General features: G+C 44.6%; 1 protein-coding gene and 1 long non-coding RNA gene across 3 annotated transcripts; one reads left to right on the top strand and one right to left on the bottom strand.

Annotated features, from left to right (window-relative positions):
* Window positions 1–3,913, bottom strand: LOC149269078 (uncharacterized). Of its 2 annotated transcripts, XR_016269711.1 has the most exons (3): window positions 1,799–3,913; window positions 1,419–1,467; window positions 1–1,321 (listed from the first exon to the last, which is right to left on the bottom strand). It is a non-coding gene; the product is annotated as an uncharacterized LOC149269078 (long non-coding RNA). The 2 variants fall into 2 exon arrangements; XR_016269710.1 differs by having other exon boundaries at window positions 1–1,467.
* A 1,668-nt stretch (window positions 3,914–5,581) lies between these two features.
* Notum (palmitoleoyl-protein carboxylesterase notum) lies at window positions 5,582–15,544 on the top strand. The gene is made up of 4 exons (XM_018007285.2): window positions 5,582–6,765; window positions 12,245–12,764; window positions 12,824–13,336; window positions 13,399–15,544. Exons 1-4 carry the CDS (start codon window positions 6,685–6,687, stop codon window positions 14,397–14,399), a joined length of 2,115 nt encoding a protein of 704 aa, XP_017862774.1. The 5' UTR covers window positions 5,582–6,684; the 3' UTR covers window positions 14,400–15,544.
* The last annotated feature ends 840 nt before the right edge of the window (window positions 15,545–16,384 follow it).

Genomic DNA, 16,384 nt, shown 5'->3' with positions numbered 1-16,384 from the left:
TTCATATTTTTATGCAAGTCCTGCTTCCGATGTATTTAACTGTATATAATCCCTTACAATCTAATATGGTATCTTGAATTATATTTTTCTTAAGCGCCATTTGAGTCGTTCTAGCCTCTGCTTCTACTTCGCTGCTGCAGCGGACGTTAGCGTAGCTGCTTTTGTCTCATTCTAAATCCCTTAGCATACTAAAGATATGCATGTGGAAGTTATTTTCAAACTCAATAAGTATACTAATAATAATTCTCAGGCTTACCGTTTCATATCGATAATTGTTTATTGTTATGCCACGACTCCTTTTCCATAGTGAAATCATAATCAATAATTTCAATATTTTCGGCAGCAAAAAGTCTGTGAACTGCACCGTTCTGCAGAGGCTGCGGCAATGTTGCAGCACTCAATCAACATGTTGCGATATCAGCACAATTTGTCATTCTATAAGGAAGAGCGGACGTGGCCATGGCCAAGGCTGTGACTGCTGCTGCTGCTGCTGCTGCTGCTGCTGCTGCTGCTACACAGCGCTGAGACAATGTTAACCGAAATCTCACATCTACCATGTCGCATCTTTGGCAGCTCTGGCCCGCTGCGCTGCCAAGTTTCGTACGGTGGTCCTGTCTGATGTTTGCCGTATTCAAAGCATAAGAAAACTCAATCAAGAGGCTCGTAAATCTTGGCACAATTTGATGAGCGCTCAGTGGGAGACCCGTCTCCAGCATCGTCTGCATCTTTGACTGTGTCCGTGTCTGTGTCTCCGTCTGTGTCTGCATCGTCGTCTCTGTCTTCGGCTCGTGTAAGAGGTCTTCGGCTCGGCTTATTGATTATCAATGCTGGTGCCGCATCGGAGACCATTTCCGATTCGTCATCATGAGACGAGCGAAGTTTCAATCTGCTCCGAAATATATTATAAGAAATATATATATAAGAGCTCTGATGTACGCCGTGTGTGGCGCATTCTGAGTGTTTTGACAGCATGGCACACACACACACGCACACATACATACAGTTACCAGTTCCACCTAAATTTGATGCAGCACAAGCCCAGGCGACGATCACAGGCGACTTCAAAAGTGTGCGGCTGAGCGTTATTGATCGTCCATGTCCCGCTGTTGTGATCCGCTCCCAGCATGAGGCATTACAAAAGGCCCAGTGAGGGCAACAATGCCGCTCGTTGTCGCCGTTGCAGTTGTCCATAATCTACGCACGCACACATTGACAAAGTCGGTCCTTTTGAAGGTCCTTTTGGCCAAAGTTCCCGAGCTCACACACACACACATACATACACACATACACACATGCACACATGCACACAATGCTGGCTGCGCTGCATATGCAAAACACAATGAAGTTCTTTGAAGCGCGGCGCGTCAGGTAAGCGACAATTATTTATCTTACAAATTTACCTGAAATTAAATACTTACGCTGCGAAGCTAAAGTGCTCAGCCAGGCAATGCCACACACGCAGATACCCTGGAAATGAAAGAGCAAAGGAGGGGAGCTAAGACAGATTAAGGCAAATTATTGAATATAATTCTAATATATATAGATATATAATGTGTATATATATGAGTTTTTCTCACAGCATCTCAGATCAGGATTCTCTTTGTCCGTCTTTGAGCTGCACATACCCAATTTGTACATTTGATGTTAACAGGGCAACAAAAGGGCGACAAATTCCCCCTTTTTAATCAGCGGCACACACTTTGATCACCTGACACACACACACACACAGATGCATATACATGCAGACAAGGCCGCAGTTTCAGTTTCAGTTGCAGTTGCAGTTGCTGTGGGAACTTACCTGGCCACAAGGTGTGACAAGTCAGCGGATTTGCGTGTTTTCCTGCGAAATATTTAAATGCAAGATTATCGCCACACAGGCAACAGCCAACAGGCAACAGGCAGCAGCTGTTGCCAACAAAAGACTCGCTAACTTAATCCTGCGGCCTGCCCTTTTGATCTGCTGCTGCTGTTCTGGCCGACTGGCCGGAGCGTTAACTAATTAGCAGCTGGACTGGCATTTGCCTCATTTCCGCCACAAAACAATTTCGATTAAGGCGAACTTAAAGCAAAAAGCTACCGACAACAACTAATCCAATCATAATCGCGCAATCATAATTACAACAATCTACCAAATGAAACGCAGACCCAGACCCCAAACCCCAGACAAAGACCGATGATGATCGAAGCGGCTGGCGAGTGGGCAACCGAGCAGCCAAACTAACGGGCACAAACGAAACCCACAGATCTGGCCAGCATTGACTTCTATTGCTGTTGTCGGAGCAACTGCAAACAGCAACAACAACAGCAACAACTGCAGCAGCAGCAGCAGCAGCAACAGCAGCGGCAACAACAACAACAATAACAAGCATCGACAACAGGTTGCTGCTGCCTGAAGTGCTTCGTGGCCAGACAAACGTTAAGATTGTAATAACCATGTTAAAAGCAATTTACGTTTAAAGTGCTACTGTGATACGCCGCCGATGCGTTTCTTGATTAAGAACCCAGAGACGCAACGACGAGAGAGGAGGTCTACACACACACACAGACAGACACACAGACAGACTGGACAGTAAGTAGAAGGCTGCAGGAGCTGCCTTGTCTGCTCGTCTGCATTTATTTGGCGGCAAAAGTTGTTTTTTTTTTTTTTTCGAACTTTCCTTTCATATTCACAGTCCACTTAACACGCGCGTCGCACAATGCGCCTCAAAACACAAATGAGCAGCAGCAACAGTTGTTGTTGTTGTTAGTGTTAGTGCTGCTGCCCCAACGGTGGCGGCAGCCTCAGAAATCTGTGCCTCGGTCGGCACGCTTTGATGTTGGGAATGGCGTGTGCCCAATGCAGAGATTCCGCTTTGTTGTTTTGCCGACGCCAGCGACGTCGTCGTCGTCGTCGTAGTCGTCGTCGTCTTCGGGCATGCAACAGCAATTTGCCGCCAAGTGAGCCGCAGCAAGCGTGGAGCGTGGAGCGTGGAGACCATACACAAGAGATACAAACGAACAGAGACTGCAAAAGAGACGCTGCGACGGAGAGCAAAGTCAACTTAAACTCAACTCCCAAAGATGCCCAAAGTGCCCAAGAGTGGCTCAGCTCCTACCAACACTTCAGAGTCTGCAGTGTTTGCCGTTATTTCTCATAGAGAAGTTTGTTAATTTGCCGTGGATTAAAATGTCATTAGTTTGCAAATCTCTAGCAAATGTGAATTTAGCATAGATGCCTGAATAAACTCTCAAATATCACTGATGGACATCGAATGCTCTGCAATTATAGCAACATAATAAAGTTTATGTCTTTGTCAATTATTAAAAACAAATTACTTGAATCCTTTCCAATTCCCCCTGACTGTTCTATGATTAACAATTAAGAAATTAAAATCTCAATTTTCAACAAATCCATTTACTATTATTGTTAAATTAACTCAGCTAGTTTTTCTACTTCTCTGCAAATAAACAAACTTGTTTATGCTCAATTTCATGTGACAGAACTTCAAACTTATGCGAAATAGTTGCAATTATGATGATAATCTGCTTAAATGAGAGCGTAAGATGAAGAGCTGACTGGCTGGTTGGCAGCACCTGTTGCTTTTCCCACACAATGTTGCAGTTTGCAAATCGACAGCTGCAACAGTCAACAGGATCAAAGGCAGTTACCGTAGCTCAGTCGAGGCCGAGCTGTATGATCCGTTAATAAAGTTGTGCGTCTTGGCTGAAATTTTAATTGCTTATCGAGCGCGAACTGGGCACATCTGTTGAAAGGTTAGAGCCTGAGATAGAAGACCAAATAGAAAGAGAGGCAGAAAAAACAGAGAGACAGAGAGAGAAAGAGAGAGGGAGCGAGAGATAAATTGAAGCTGAGATTCCTTCGTGTTGCACGATTGATGTCAAGCGCTGCGACTGCGGCAACTGGGACTTTAAAGATTATGCCGAAAGTTATGATGGTAGCAGCCGCAGCAGCAGCGGCGGCAGCAGCAGCGGCAGCGTCATCAACTACGCGGCTCCAGGTGTTCTGGCCTAGCATGCGAAATTATATGGCTCAGTGGCAGCAACGGCAGCAGCAGCAGCAGCTTTAACTACGCAGTGGCTGCTTCTTCAACAACATCATGAGCATCAGCATGATCACCATGATCGTCATCAGCTGCTGCTGCTGCTGCTGCTGCGGCTGCTGCTGCTGGCGTCGCTGGGCAGTGCGGCAAAAGATGAAAGGTGGCGGCAACACTTTGATGCGGCCAAGATCAAAGCATAATAGTGGCCTTTGAAACGGAACAATAGAATGCCAGGATCAAAGACACCGACCGGTTAGTGCGCTTAAGCGAAATGAATGTCCATGTCCCGCGTCAGCGAGGGGCCAACGCAACGCAACGTAACGCAACGCAACGGCAACGATCATCTGTTTCTCCTGCTGCCACCGCTGCTGCTACGGCCGTCGGGCAAAAGTAGCACTCGTCTTCATCATGATCATCCTCTCGAGCCGAAGACATCATTATGCTCGGCTTTCAAATTGTGTGCAAGTCGTGTGCGAGTCTTGTAATTGTTGCAAAAGAGTTACAGCCCATGCCCATGGTCAGGCCCCCACCGTCCAGCCTCAATCTCGATCTCCGTCTCTTGCTCCTGCTCTGCCCAGTGCCGTGCTCCCTGCTGATTGCGCGTTAAATGTTTATGGGCATTCATCGCGTGCTGTTCGGCGGCGTTTTAATTGCCCCCAATGCTGCAGTAGCAACCGCAGCCACAGCAAGTGCCACACGGTGCGTATGAGCAATGCGAGCATCCAATAATCTCCAGAGATGTCGCCGCATAATAATTGCCTACGCGGTTTCGTACTTAATGCAAAATTATTGCAGCGCCTTTCCAATTCTCACTTTCAAGTCGCCGACAAGTTTTTTTTTTGTTTTATGTATTTGTATTTTCGTTGCTCCATAGGCCTAGAAATTTCACTATTTAACAAACGATCGACGGGGGAAAATAAAATTAATTTAGTCCGTGATAGTAAAGAAGAAGCTGACGCGAAATAAAAACATTTGCAAAATACAATTTTATGGCTACCAAATGCGCTCATGGAGGCCGTTAAAAACAAGTATGCGGCGTTGAAAGATCGTAAAAGATTGAAATATTTCGGCAACGGCATATCAAAGCCACAGATATTTTTGTATTTAATGATCGGTCATTAATTGAATTTCGTATAGAAATGGAAATGGAAATGCGTGGCAAAGGGCCATATGGATGGAGTCCCTGTTGACCAAGAGAAGAGACGCACACATATATATATATATGCGAGATGATTTCTCTCGCATTTCGGCAGCAATTTCGTATGGGAATTAAACGTATTTTTTGTAGATTTACAATTAGATAAAGTCGCAACTGACTACTTTATTGAGATTTTATGTGTTTAAGCCGCCGTCCCACATATTCCAAAATATATATCCCAGGGCCACGGCGGCTTGGGCTCTTTCCAAGAAATGCCGCGCGATCATAAAACACAAAAATGCGCCGCATTAAAAACATAAAAATACTTATATACATATATGCCTCTATATGTATGTATATATATATATATGGTGATGAGCGAATTATTGAAGCTGTCGTCGCGGGTGCTTCTGAGCGCAGCATAAAACGCAACTGCATTCAAAATTTGCAATTACACTAAATTAGCATTAAATATGCCATTAAAATGTGCGACAAAAAAACGAGCAGCAATAAAACAAAAGACTTAGGCAACGAACTCGCCCAGCGCAAAAGATGGCGAATTAAACAACAACATTAAACCAAAAGCAAACCGAAATCCGAAATCCGAAAAAAATGAAACCGAAACGAAAACCAGAAGCCATTTCGGCTTTCGATTAAGCAGATCAAAGGCGCTGATAAAAGCGTAAGACGATTATTAAAAAACTTTAAAAAAAAAGGAACCCACATCGACACCGACGCCGACGCAGACGCCGACGCAACGCGGACTGAGAGCGAGTCAGAGAGTGAGAGAGAATGAGAGCGCATAATTCTTTCAAATTGCATTGCCTTGCAGTTTATTATTAGTTTTGTTATTATTTTGCGTATTCTAAACAAAAACGAAGACCACGCCGAGCACGCCAAGTGGTTGGAGTGCGAGAGCGAGCGAGCGAACTGAACAGATAGAGCGCAAGAGAGCGGCGTACGTACGGCGCACGTGAGCCGCAGCCAGCAGTGACGCTGACGCTGACGTCGATGTCGATGTCGGCGTCAGCGTCAGCGTCGGCGGCAATGCTGCCAAAGAGCGACACAAGGCAAGGTAAAAATTTCATTCCGTTTCGAGCATTCGACGTGTGCGGACGTACCAACAAGTGTCTTCCCAGTCTCAGTCTCAGTCTCAGTCTCAACTCTCTCACGCAGTCGTGTAACGGGCGTTCAAAGTGTTCGCAGATCAATATTCATGAAATAATCAAAATAATCACAAATCACAAAAAAATATATCAAGCCGATAGAATGAAAGTGTTTGCCAAGTGTGCATGGCAAAACATGGTTAAATATTTGCAGAATGTGCAGCAATAAACATGCAGTGCTTCGAAATTGTGCATTGATAGCCAACAGTGCTTAACAACTCGATAACTGAAGAGAGCAGAGCAGCCCAGTGCTCGCTGCGATTCAATATATATATATATATATATATATATATATATATACATATATATATATATACACATATATATACATATGTGAGCCATGGCAGCTGTTCAGATACAAAATATGCCAGCCGCTACAAATAAATGGATTAAATACAACAACAATCACACACACAAACAGGTGAGTTTAACCACTGAATTTATTGGCTAAGCCATACAGTAGCCGCAGCTACAACAACAACAGCAACTTATTAAAGAGGGCCGCAAATATCAAAAGTTGCCGCTGAAGTTGGAGAAGAAAAAAAAACAGGCCAAAAACAACACGAAAAAACAGTAGCACGTCAATTAAAATTAATAGCTTCCGACTTAAGCCGCCCAATCGAGTTGACCGAAAAACTACAGCAGCAACAACAACAATAACAGCAGCAACATCTACAGCTTTATTTACGACATTAGCATATCGCAGAAATCGAAATCAATTTGAAAATCCTTTGCAAGGGCATAAAAATCAGCTTAAATTTGCCTGCGTGCGCAAAGGGGCCAACAACAACAAAAAGTTACCAACAAAAAAAAACATACCTACATATATAAAAATAAATAAAACTCAAACAAAACAAAAGCCAAAAGGCCGACAGAACGCAGCGAAGAACCTTTTTTCTTTAAGTATAGCCAACCAAAAACCCTCATCAGCAACAACAACAACAACAACAACAAAGTGCAGGCCGCTTTCGTGCGCTCCACTTCGCTTGAAGCCACAACCACATCCACATCCATAGCTCCAGAGCTCCACAGCTTGAAGAGTCCCAGTTCGTATAGCCTCCATGCCATATAGCGTATAGAGTAGTTGGCTACTGTTTTCAAAGTTAAGATCAATGAGTGCGACGACTGCCTTTGGGTACGCTCGTACGTTCGTGCGCTTGGGCCGAACTGGTTGGCCGGCTGGCTGGCTGACTGGCTGGCTGCCTGGCTGCCTGGCTGCGAGATCTGCTTTGCAGCATGCCGCAAAGCGGCATTGGCCATCGGGCCATCGGGGCGGCAAAGTACAAAGCTGAAAACGGCACGGGTTTAGCGCGCTCAGAGTAAAAAGCGATCAGCGTAGCCGCTCGGCAGACGTGCGCACATCCCACAGATACAAAGATACAGTCACACACACACACACACACACATACAGTGAGAGCTGTGGCCGGTCTAATAACGATGCCTGGCACTTGGCTACATGTTTTAGGCCGCGGCTTCGGCCTTTTGTTGTTGTTGCTGCTGCTGTCGCTGCTTGCGGCTTCATTTGAGGCTGCTTCCGAATTACCTGCGTGGCATTGCAGTTGCCGCCGCCTCAGCAGCCGTTGCGTTATTTCCATGCCATAAAAAGTATTAAATTGCTGCAAACAGGTGTATTTTATGAATGCCTCGCATCAGGCAGCTGTTGGCTCTGCTTTAGGAGCAGAGCCCGACAGGCAAGGGCAGACAGGCTAGCGGACCCGTCTCTTGGCTGTTGACCATTGCAGTTGCAATTATGTTGCCTAGCCGTACGCTAAAGTGGCAAGCTCTAAGTGCAACAAAAATATTAAGGTCAATTCTGGATTCTGGAGAAAATGTAAATTATGATAAATGGAAGGTAGACTTAAAAAAACGATTGTTTTGGATTTATGTATGTAAGGAATTTGACATAATTATCTAGGATTTTCATATCATAAAAATATAAAATAAAATAAATATAGAACTTAGGCATCTTCAATCTCAACAGATTAAATTCCCTATGATTAATGGCATCCTTTGGTACCTCTAGCCAATATTCCAAGTGGATCTAAAGATCTGCCCGCGCTGCTTCCGTTTAACTTTAACGGTTGCTTCGCTTTGGTTTTTGCATTTGCGCGCGTTTTCCATATTTTGTCTTCACCGCCGCCGCACGAAAATCAAACAAACTGGCAACAACAATGGGACTAACAATAAACAACAACAAAAACAATGGCAACGGAAGTTTATTTATGCCTGGCCCGCTATTTGCTTAAGCGTATGCGATAAGCCGCGTGCGACAAAGATAAACAGACAGGCAGAGCGAAGGAGAGAGAGCGAGTTGTTGCTGCTGTAGCAGCAAGTGCTGCGACTAATAAGTTGATGCAAGGTGGGGTGGCCCCAACAGAACCAAAAGCAGGCAAAACATATTTATATATAAAGCAAAAACCACAACAAGCCGCAGCTCACTACACCACTTGCCCCACACACCCTCAGCTCTCCGCTTTAGCCAAGCGCAGTCATTGCAGTCGCTCGGCTCCTTTGATTTGACAAGGTCGTTATTGATTATGTTGCATATTTGAGTACGAGTATGTGTGCGAAGAAATATAAGTGTGTGTGTGCCTGTGTGTATTTGTGTGTTGAGAGGCTTGCAAGCGAACGGAAAAAGTCAACGTAGCTTAAAAATATATGCAAAACACTTGTTAATGATGTTTCACCAATTAATAACAATAACATATAGATCGATTAGAGCTATAGATAATACATTAAACATGAATTCCCATAAAAATAAATTCCACTTGATTAAGGAAATTTACACGTATCGCTTTTTACTGCAATCATCAATATATCTGTCGAAAAATTGCAGTTTTATTATCTTAAGTATTATTATCATAAGTGACTTCCAAAATATATTGATTTTTGCTACTGTCTTCAATCGGCCTGTCCAAAGATTATAAATAATTATGAGCCATAAATCGTGTTGGCAATTTGTAAAGAGATTTGCAAATTTTTTAATAGACTAATTCACTTAGGCAGCCATTTAATAGTAGTCTAACCTGTAAAAGCCTAATTGCATTACAATTAACACACACAGGCACACACACACACACACACCATACACAATCGTATCAAATTAATTCAAGTCACTACAGGGCGTATGCTTAATTTATTAAAAAAGTAAAAAAGAAACACATATATAAATAGCAACAACTAAGCGCTTAGCGCCAGCGCCAATCACTAAAAGAGAGAAGGAGAGAGAGAGAGAGGGCAGCGTAGAGAGAGGGAGAGCGACTTGACTATTTGCAGCAATTAATAAAAACTGACAATTTAATCGTCGCGACAAGTAGTTGGCTGCCAGCCAGCCCCCAGACAGAGCAGCTGCCTAAACTCTGCCCGGCACCGGGCAGCGGGGCGAACGGAGCTTGGGGTGGGTCGGGCGCCTTTGTCGGCATTGCTGGCCGCAAGAAATCGGTACACTAGCCCGACTGAAAAGAAAGATCGGCCAAGAGCGAGCGAGAACGAGAGAGAAGCAACGACAGAGAAAGACAGAGGGAGAGAGGGAGAGAGAGAGGAGTTACTACAAGCCAAAAGCAAAATATTAATAAGCAGTGCCCGCAATTAATAGCGCAACTTAAGACGCTATATAGGGTAATTAAGCGGCGCTTGTGAACATTTTTTTCCTTTGGCGGAGCCGACGACGACGACGACGACGACGACGGCGGCGGCGGCAACAGAGCAGCTGCCGATGTTGTTGCTCTTGTTGCTGTTGTTGTTGCTGGTGCTGTTGCTATTGCTGTCGGCGCTGCCGTTTTTTCTCTTAACAGGTAAACAACAAGTGCAACGTACGCTCGAATCTAAGTATCTCTATCTTCACTTGTGGCTGCCTATGTGTGTGTGTGTGCGTCTGCCTGTATGTGTGTGTGTTTGTCAATGTGGGCACGCGTTTTGTTTACTCAAGCGTAAATCCGCGCACACACGTAATTTTTGTTATATTATTTTGTATTTTTGTGGGTCTTGGTTAACATTAGAAGATCGTAGGCGCAGCCCCAAAAATAAATTGTCAAGCATGTCAATAGACGAGGGTTGCTCAAACAATAAGGAATAGCTCGATTGAAGAAGACATTTTATATTTATTTTATATATATTTATTTTTATTTTTAGTAAAATTGGCTTTGCTGCTAGAGATATAAGTCTGTATTCCATAGGCCCGATAAATATATATATGTATATATATATCAGTTTCTTTGCTTCTATTTACATTTCTCACAACTCATTGAACAGCTCTCGTAGCGTTAGAATTCTTGTCAATTTGTTAAGCGGCAAACATCAGAGAGTTTTATTTTTTTTTTTTTTCGTTTTTGGTTACTTGAGTTGTGTTGTGGCAGCACTATGGGGGGAAGGTCTCCACTAACAGACAGGCAGCAATCAAAACGGCAGCGATAGCAAAACTGAAAACTGATTGAAGAAAAGTCGCTCAATTTGTGTGTGCAACAAGAGCAGCAGCAGCAGCAGCATCAGTAGCAGCAGCAGCAGCAGCAGCAGCGGCTTAAAGCTAGATGGCTGACAGCTTAAAGCTTTAGCCACCGGCTTAAAGCTTAATGCGCTACCGTTACTTAAACTTGTTGAGCAACAGACCAAGTTTTATGTGTGTGTGTGTGTGTGTGTGTGTCTGTTTGTGTATCCATAATTGTTCTGGCTGATTTTGTAGGCCTCCTCTCAAATTGTCCGTGTCATTTGCATTTTGTCTGCAAATTGTCGTCGCTAGAGGCAGAGACAGCGGCACAACTTCAAAGCCAAAATAAACATTGATTGAAGATTTCTTTACGATTTCTGAATGGTTATTTATGCAGAGACAGCGGCGCAGACAGGCGGACACAATTGACAGACTGACACACTGAGACACTAAAATCGTTGCCTTTGACTTGTTGTTGTTGTTGTTGTTGTGGTTACTGTGGTGCTGTTCTTCTGTTGTTGGCGGCACGCGTTTTGTTGTTGTTTAGTTGTTTTTGTATCATTTACAAATTGCTGGAAAATAGCGTAAAATCAAAACAACAACAGCAACAACAACGAAAACCACAAATCGCCGCTGCTCATTTGATTGATGTGCACAACCGACCTTAAGTTCAAAGCCAAGAACAGCAACAACAACAAGACCAAAGCTGAAACTGAAACAGAAACAGACGTCGACAACGCTGATTACCACGCGTCAGCGGCCATGACAATGTGAAATCCAGCTGTATGTGTGCGTGTGTGTGTGTGGACCCACGAGGCGTATGATTAATATACAATTGATGTGTGTAATAACAGAGCAGCTCTCTAGCCCATGTTTAACTAAATACTTGGCCCTCACAATGGCTCTCATTCTCTCTCTCTCTCTCTCTGTCTGTCTGTCTCTCTCACCATGTGCTAATGCGAACGGCAAACAACAACAAACAGTGCACAACGTAAAACAATAACAACAAAAACGTAACGAAATACGCGGCAAAAATTTCTTTGATCTTATCGCAAAGCTTCTTGCTCGCATTTTGATCAAAGCAAGTTTTTCCGCCAAAATACAAAGGCAACAACAACAATATCAACAGAAAACCACAAGAGCAACAGGCGGTCGCAGCATGACAGAGCGAGAGAGCAATACACGAGGGCAGAGAACAACTGATATTACGACGACAACAACAAAAAGTTGTGAATGAGTTTTGAGTAAACGCACAGTCGAAGCGAGAGAGAGATATATATATATATATATATATATATATATAGAGCGGGAGAGCGGCGTAAAGAGAGAGCAGCCGAACGCGTGCCGAGTGCAACTTTAAAGCTTGCGCGTTAAAGCTGCTGCAGCGCGAAAGCTTTAACTGCTTTTCGAATATTAAATATTTACTCGTGAGAGTATTTTACAGCTATTCTAAATCAAGAAATTCTTTCTCTTGCAGTCGACAACGACGACGACGACGCAACTGTGCTGTCAGCTGTCGCTGTTGCTGCCGCTGATTGCACTCAGCGCATTGCCGCACGCCAGCAGCAACAGCATTAATAGCAGCGGCAGCAGCAGCAGCAATGCAAACAAAAACAACAACGACAACATTGAAACATTTGGCGTGCGCAAAGCTCCGTTGGAACTGGAACTGGAGCAGGAGGAGGCCAATGGCAATTCGCTGAACATGATACAGCGCAACTACATGATCATGCACCCAGCGGGCGCCGCGTCGGCGCACAGCGATGCTGGCATCGATCACAGCCGGTCGCTGAAGCGTGCCTCGTTAACCAACTCGAGCATCACCTGCAACGATGGCACCCACGCGGGCTTCTATCTGCGCAAGCAGCCCAACTCCAAGAAATGGATCGTGTTTCTCGAGGGCGGCTGGCACTGCTTCGACAATCGTTCGTGCCGTGCGCGTTGGCTGCGTCTACGCCATCTGATGACCTCCTCCCAGTGGCCAGAGACAAGAGATGGTGAGTGAAACCACAAGCAATAACTGTGCTCCATGCTAATGCACCCCCTTCTTTTATAGCTGGTGGCATTCTGTCTCCGCATGCCGAGGAGAACCCCTACTGGCACAATGCCAACCATGTGCTGGTGCCCTACTGCAGCAGCGACTCCTGGTCGGGCACGCGCATCGAGCCGGACACACGAGATCGCGATAACACCTGGCGCTTCATGGGCGCTCTGATACTGCGCCAGGTGATTGCCGACCTGATACCCTTGGGTCTGGGCCGTGTGCCCGGCGGCGAGCTGCTGCTGGTGGGCTCCTCTGCAGGTGGACTCGGCGTCATGCTCAACCTGGATCGCGTGCGCGACTTTCTGGTCAACGAGCGCAAGCTGCAGGTGACAGTGCGAGGCGTCAGCGATTCGGGTTGGTTTCTAGATCGTGAGCCATATACACCATCGGCTGTGGCCTCCAGCGAGGCAGTACGTCTGGGCTGGAAGCTGTGGCAGGGCTTGTTGCCCGAGGACTGCACCAAGGCGCATCCCACAGAACCTTGGCGCTGCTACTTCGGCTATCGCCTGTATCCCACACTGAAAAGTAAGTTACTCAAAGGAATCTCCCGTTCGACTCGAACCCTAACCTTTTCCATCTCGTTGCAGCTCCACTCTTTGTGTTCCAGTGGCTCTTCGATGAGGCGCAAATGCGCGCCGACAATGTGGGCGCGCCCGTCACGCCCCAGCAATGGAACTACATACACGAGATGGGCGGCGCACTGCGCTCCTCGCTGGACAATGTGAGCGCCGTGTTCGCGCCCAGCTGCATTGGCCATGCGGTGCTGCTGAAGCGCGACTGGGTCAACATCAAGATCGACGACATCTCGCTGCCCTCGGCGCTGCGCTGCTGGGAGCACTCGACGCGGCCGCGACGCAAGCGACACGACAAGCTGAAGCGCAGCACGGAGGCTACGACAACGGCGCTGCAGCAGCAGCAGCATCAGCAGCGACATCCGAATGCGAACAACCAAAGACATCAACGCCATCGCCAGCGGGCACAGAAGCTGAACAATGTGGCTCAGGCGCAGCCAGCGCCGCAGCGCAAAAGGAATCACCTGAGCAAAGAGCAGCGCGAGGAGCGCAAGCGTCGCCGTCAAGAGCGACAGCGACGTAAGCAGCGACGTCGCCAGCAGCAGCTGCAGCGCAAGCGCGAGAACGAAGCAGCGGCCAGCAACAGCAGCAATAAAAACAACAACAAGCAGCGTCGCCGTCCACAGCTGACCGCTGAGCAGCAGCTGCAGCGCAAGCAGCAGCGCCAGCAACGACGCAAGCAGCAACAGCAGCTGCAGCAGGAGCAGCCGAGCGAGCCGCAGAAGCGACGAGCTTCCAACAGCGCCACCAAGCTGAAGCCGCGACAGCGTGTGCCGCGCGTGCCCGAGAAGTGTGGACTGCGGCTGCTGGAGCGTTGCAGCTGGCCGCAGTGCAACCACTCGTGCCCCACGCTCACGAATCCGCTGACCGGCGAGGAGATGCGCTTCCTCGAACTGCTCACCTCCTTCGGTCTGGACATCGAAGCCGTGGCCGCAGCACTCGGCGTCGATATGCACACGCTGAACAACATGGAACGAACGGAGCTGGTGAATCTGCTCACGCAGCAGGTGAGCTGAAGGAGCAGCGTCATTAGGTTTTACTGCATAGATACCCTGTAAATAGTCGGCCTGTATATAGATATAGCCATAGACTGTATAGCCACATATATATATTTGTATATGTATATATGCATATATCGGAGCTATTCCAATTCCTGAACCAAGCAAAAGACATGCGCATAGTACCCAGTTATTAAGCAGAATTTATTTATATACATAAATATATAAGCAAACACACACTCACACGCACGCACACATACGCATACAGATGTAATACTGTGCGTATACGTAATTCATATTTATTCATTCGAGAAACTAACACAAATGCAACCACAAGACTGTTTTTTATGTTTTCTATACATAAACATAATATAATTCTTTTTTTTTTTTTTGTAATTAACTAAAAATTAAAATCGTATTTATATATAATTATTTATAATATATAAGACAGCAGCTGTATGTATGTATGTATGTATGTACAAAGGCAGCAAGACTGTTTCAATTGCCCGATGCCAAGTTTATAAACAACAACAAAATAGAAAAGAAAAGAAAACAAATACCATAGCAGTTTGCATAAAATACATATATATGAATATGAAAAATTCAAGCTTACAAATTACCTACCTCAGGAGAACAGAGAACCATGAGAAATTATTAGAACCAGCTGCCTTGAATAGCATTGCGATTTGTACCTGTGCAAATTAAATCAAATAATTAATTAACATTATTTATTTATGTACTTTAGCAACATTTATTTTTTTATTATTGATATTTTTTTTTTGTTTAGTTATGCGCATTCCGTTCAAAATAATTGTACTTAACTTAATCTTATAATTAACTGGCAACAATGAAGCAAACCGAACAACTCGAATATTATTATTTATATGTATAGTCTATAAACTAAATGTAATATGGAAATATAGACATAGTTAGATATATAGCTAAACCATATGGCATAGAAATCAATATTAATTAGCTTGTACAGAAACGGTTAAAGTTTAGACTAAGAATTGTTGTGCTTAAATTAAACTAAGTTAGAACTTTAAAAATAGCAACTACAAAAATATGAGTCGAACAAACAGCTAAAATCATTGTTATAATTTTCATTTACATAAAAACAAAAGAGTTAAAAAAAAATGAATATCGATAAAACAAAAATAAATGAGAAAATAATTTTTATAAAATTAAATCCATTTTTCTTTTACTTAAATGTTTTTAAAAAATATATTTTCTATATGTATATTTGAGCGTATGTATGAGCGTGTCGATATCAGTAGATATAAGAGCTGGAAACTGACCAGGTCACGACCCCCTCAAGGTCATTGCCTTCTCAAGGTGACCACCCTCTCAAGGTCATTGTCCCTTCAAGGTCACCACCTGCTCAAGGTCATTATATTGCACACACTGCAGCGCAGCCCAAGCGCAGTCGCTGCTTACTGCGCAGTTAGCAGATCACCTGCTAATACTTGCCTGTGGATGCATATGTATGTATGTATGTACGTATGCATAAAAGAAGAGCAGAATGATTTGAACATTAGCTTTGAGGGTTCTTACTTGTTCTTTTTTTTATACCCTGAACCCATTGAAAATGGGAAATCAGGGTATAATGGTTTTGTGAAAAAGTATGTAACGGGCAGAAGGAGGCGTGGCAGACCCCACAAAGTATATATATTCTTGATCAGCGCGACGAGCTGAGTCGATATAGCCCTTTCCGTCTGTCCGTCCGTCCGTCCGTCCGTCCGTATGAGTGCGTCGATCTCAGAAGTTATAAGAGCTAGAAAGCTGAAATTTGGCATGCATACTCGTGTGTACCATACGCAGTACGAGTTTGCTTTATTTTTTCGATAAATCATCCGATAAGTCTCGACTGGAGCCTTCTTACTTGTTTATATTTCGTAATCTTCGAATTTTTAAATTGATGAAATGAAGCTCATATTAAATTAATTTTCTAACATTTTTAAACAGTTAAGAGAACGTATTTTCGCAACTCAAAGTTCCCCTCT

The sequence above is a fragment of the Drosophila arizonae genome, chromosome 4 (genome assembly GCF_054131065.1).
Source record: "Drosophila arizonae isolate 15081-1271.41 chromosome 4, UAZ_ARI_1.0, whole genome shotgun sequence".
NCBI classification, from domain to species: Eukaryota; Metazoa; Arthropoda; class Insecta; order Diptera; family Drosophilidae; genus Drosophila; species Drosophila arizonae.
Note: the sequence above shows the minus strand (reverse complement) of the source record. Positions and strands in the feature narration are given on the sequence as shown.

What these genes read in the sequence shown, in the direction of transcription:
- Notum (XM_018007285.2), top strand. Translation starts at nt 6,685, where the DNA reads ATGGCAGCTGTTCAGATACAAAATATGCCAGCCGCTACAAATAAATGG. An exon ending in ACAATCACACACACAAACAG is followed by an intron (nt 6,766 to 12,244) that starts GTGAGTTTAACC and finishes TTTCTCTTGCAG; the next exon opens with TCGACAACGACGACGACGAC. An exon ending in GTGGCCAGAGACAAGAGATG is followed by an intron (nt 12,765 to 12,823) that starts GTGAGTGAAACC and finishes CTTCTTTTATAG; the next exon opens with CTGGTGGCATTCTGTCTCCG.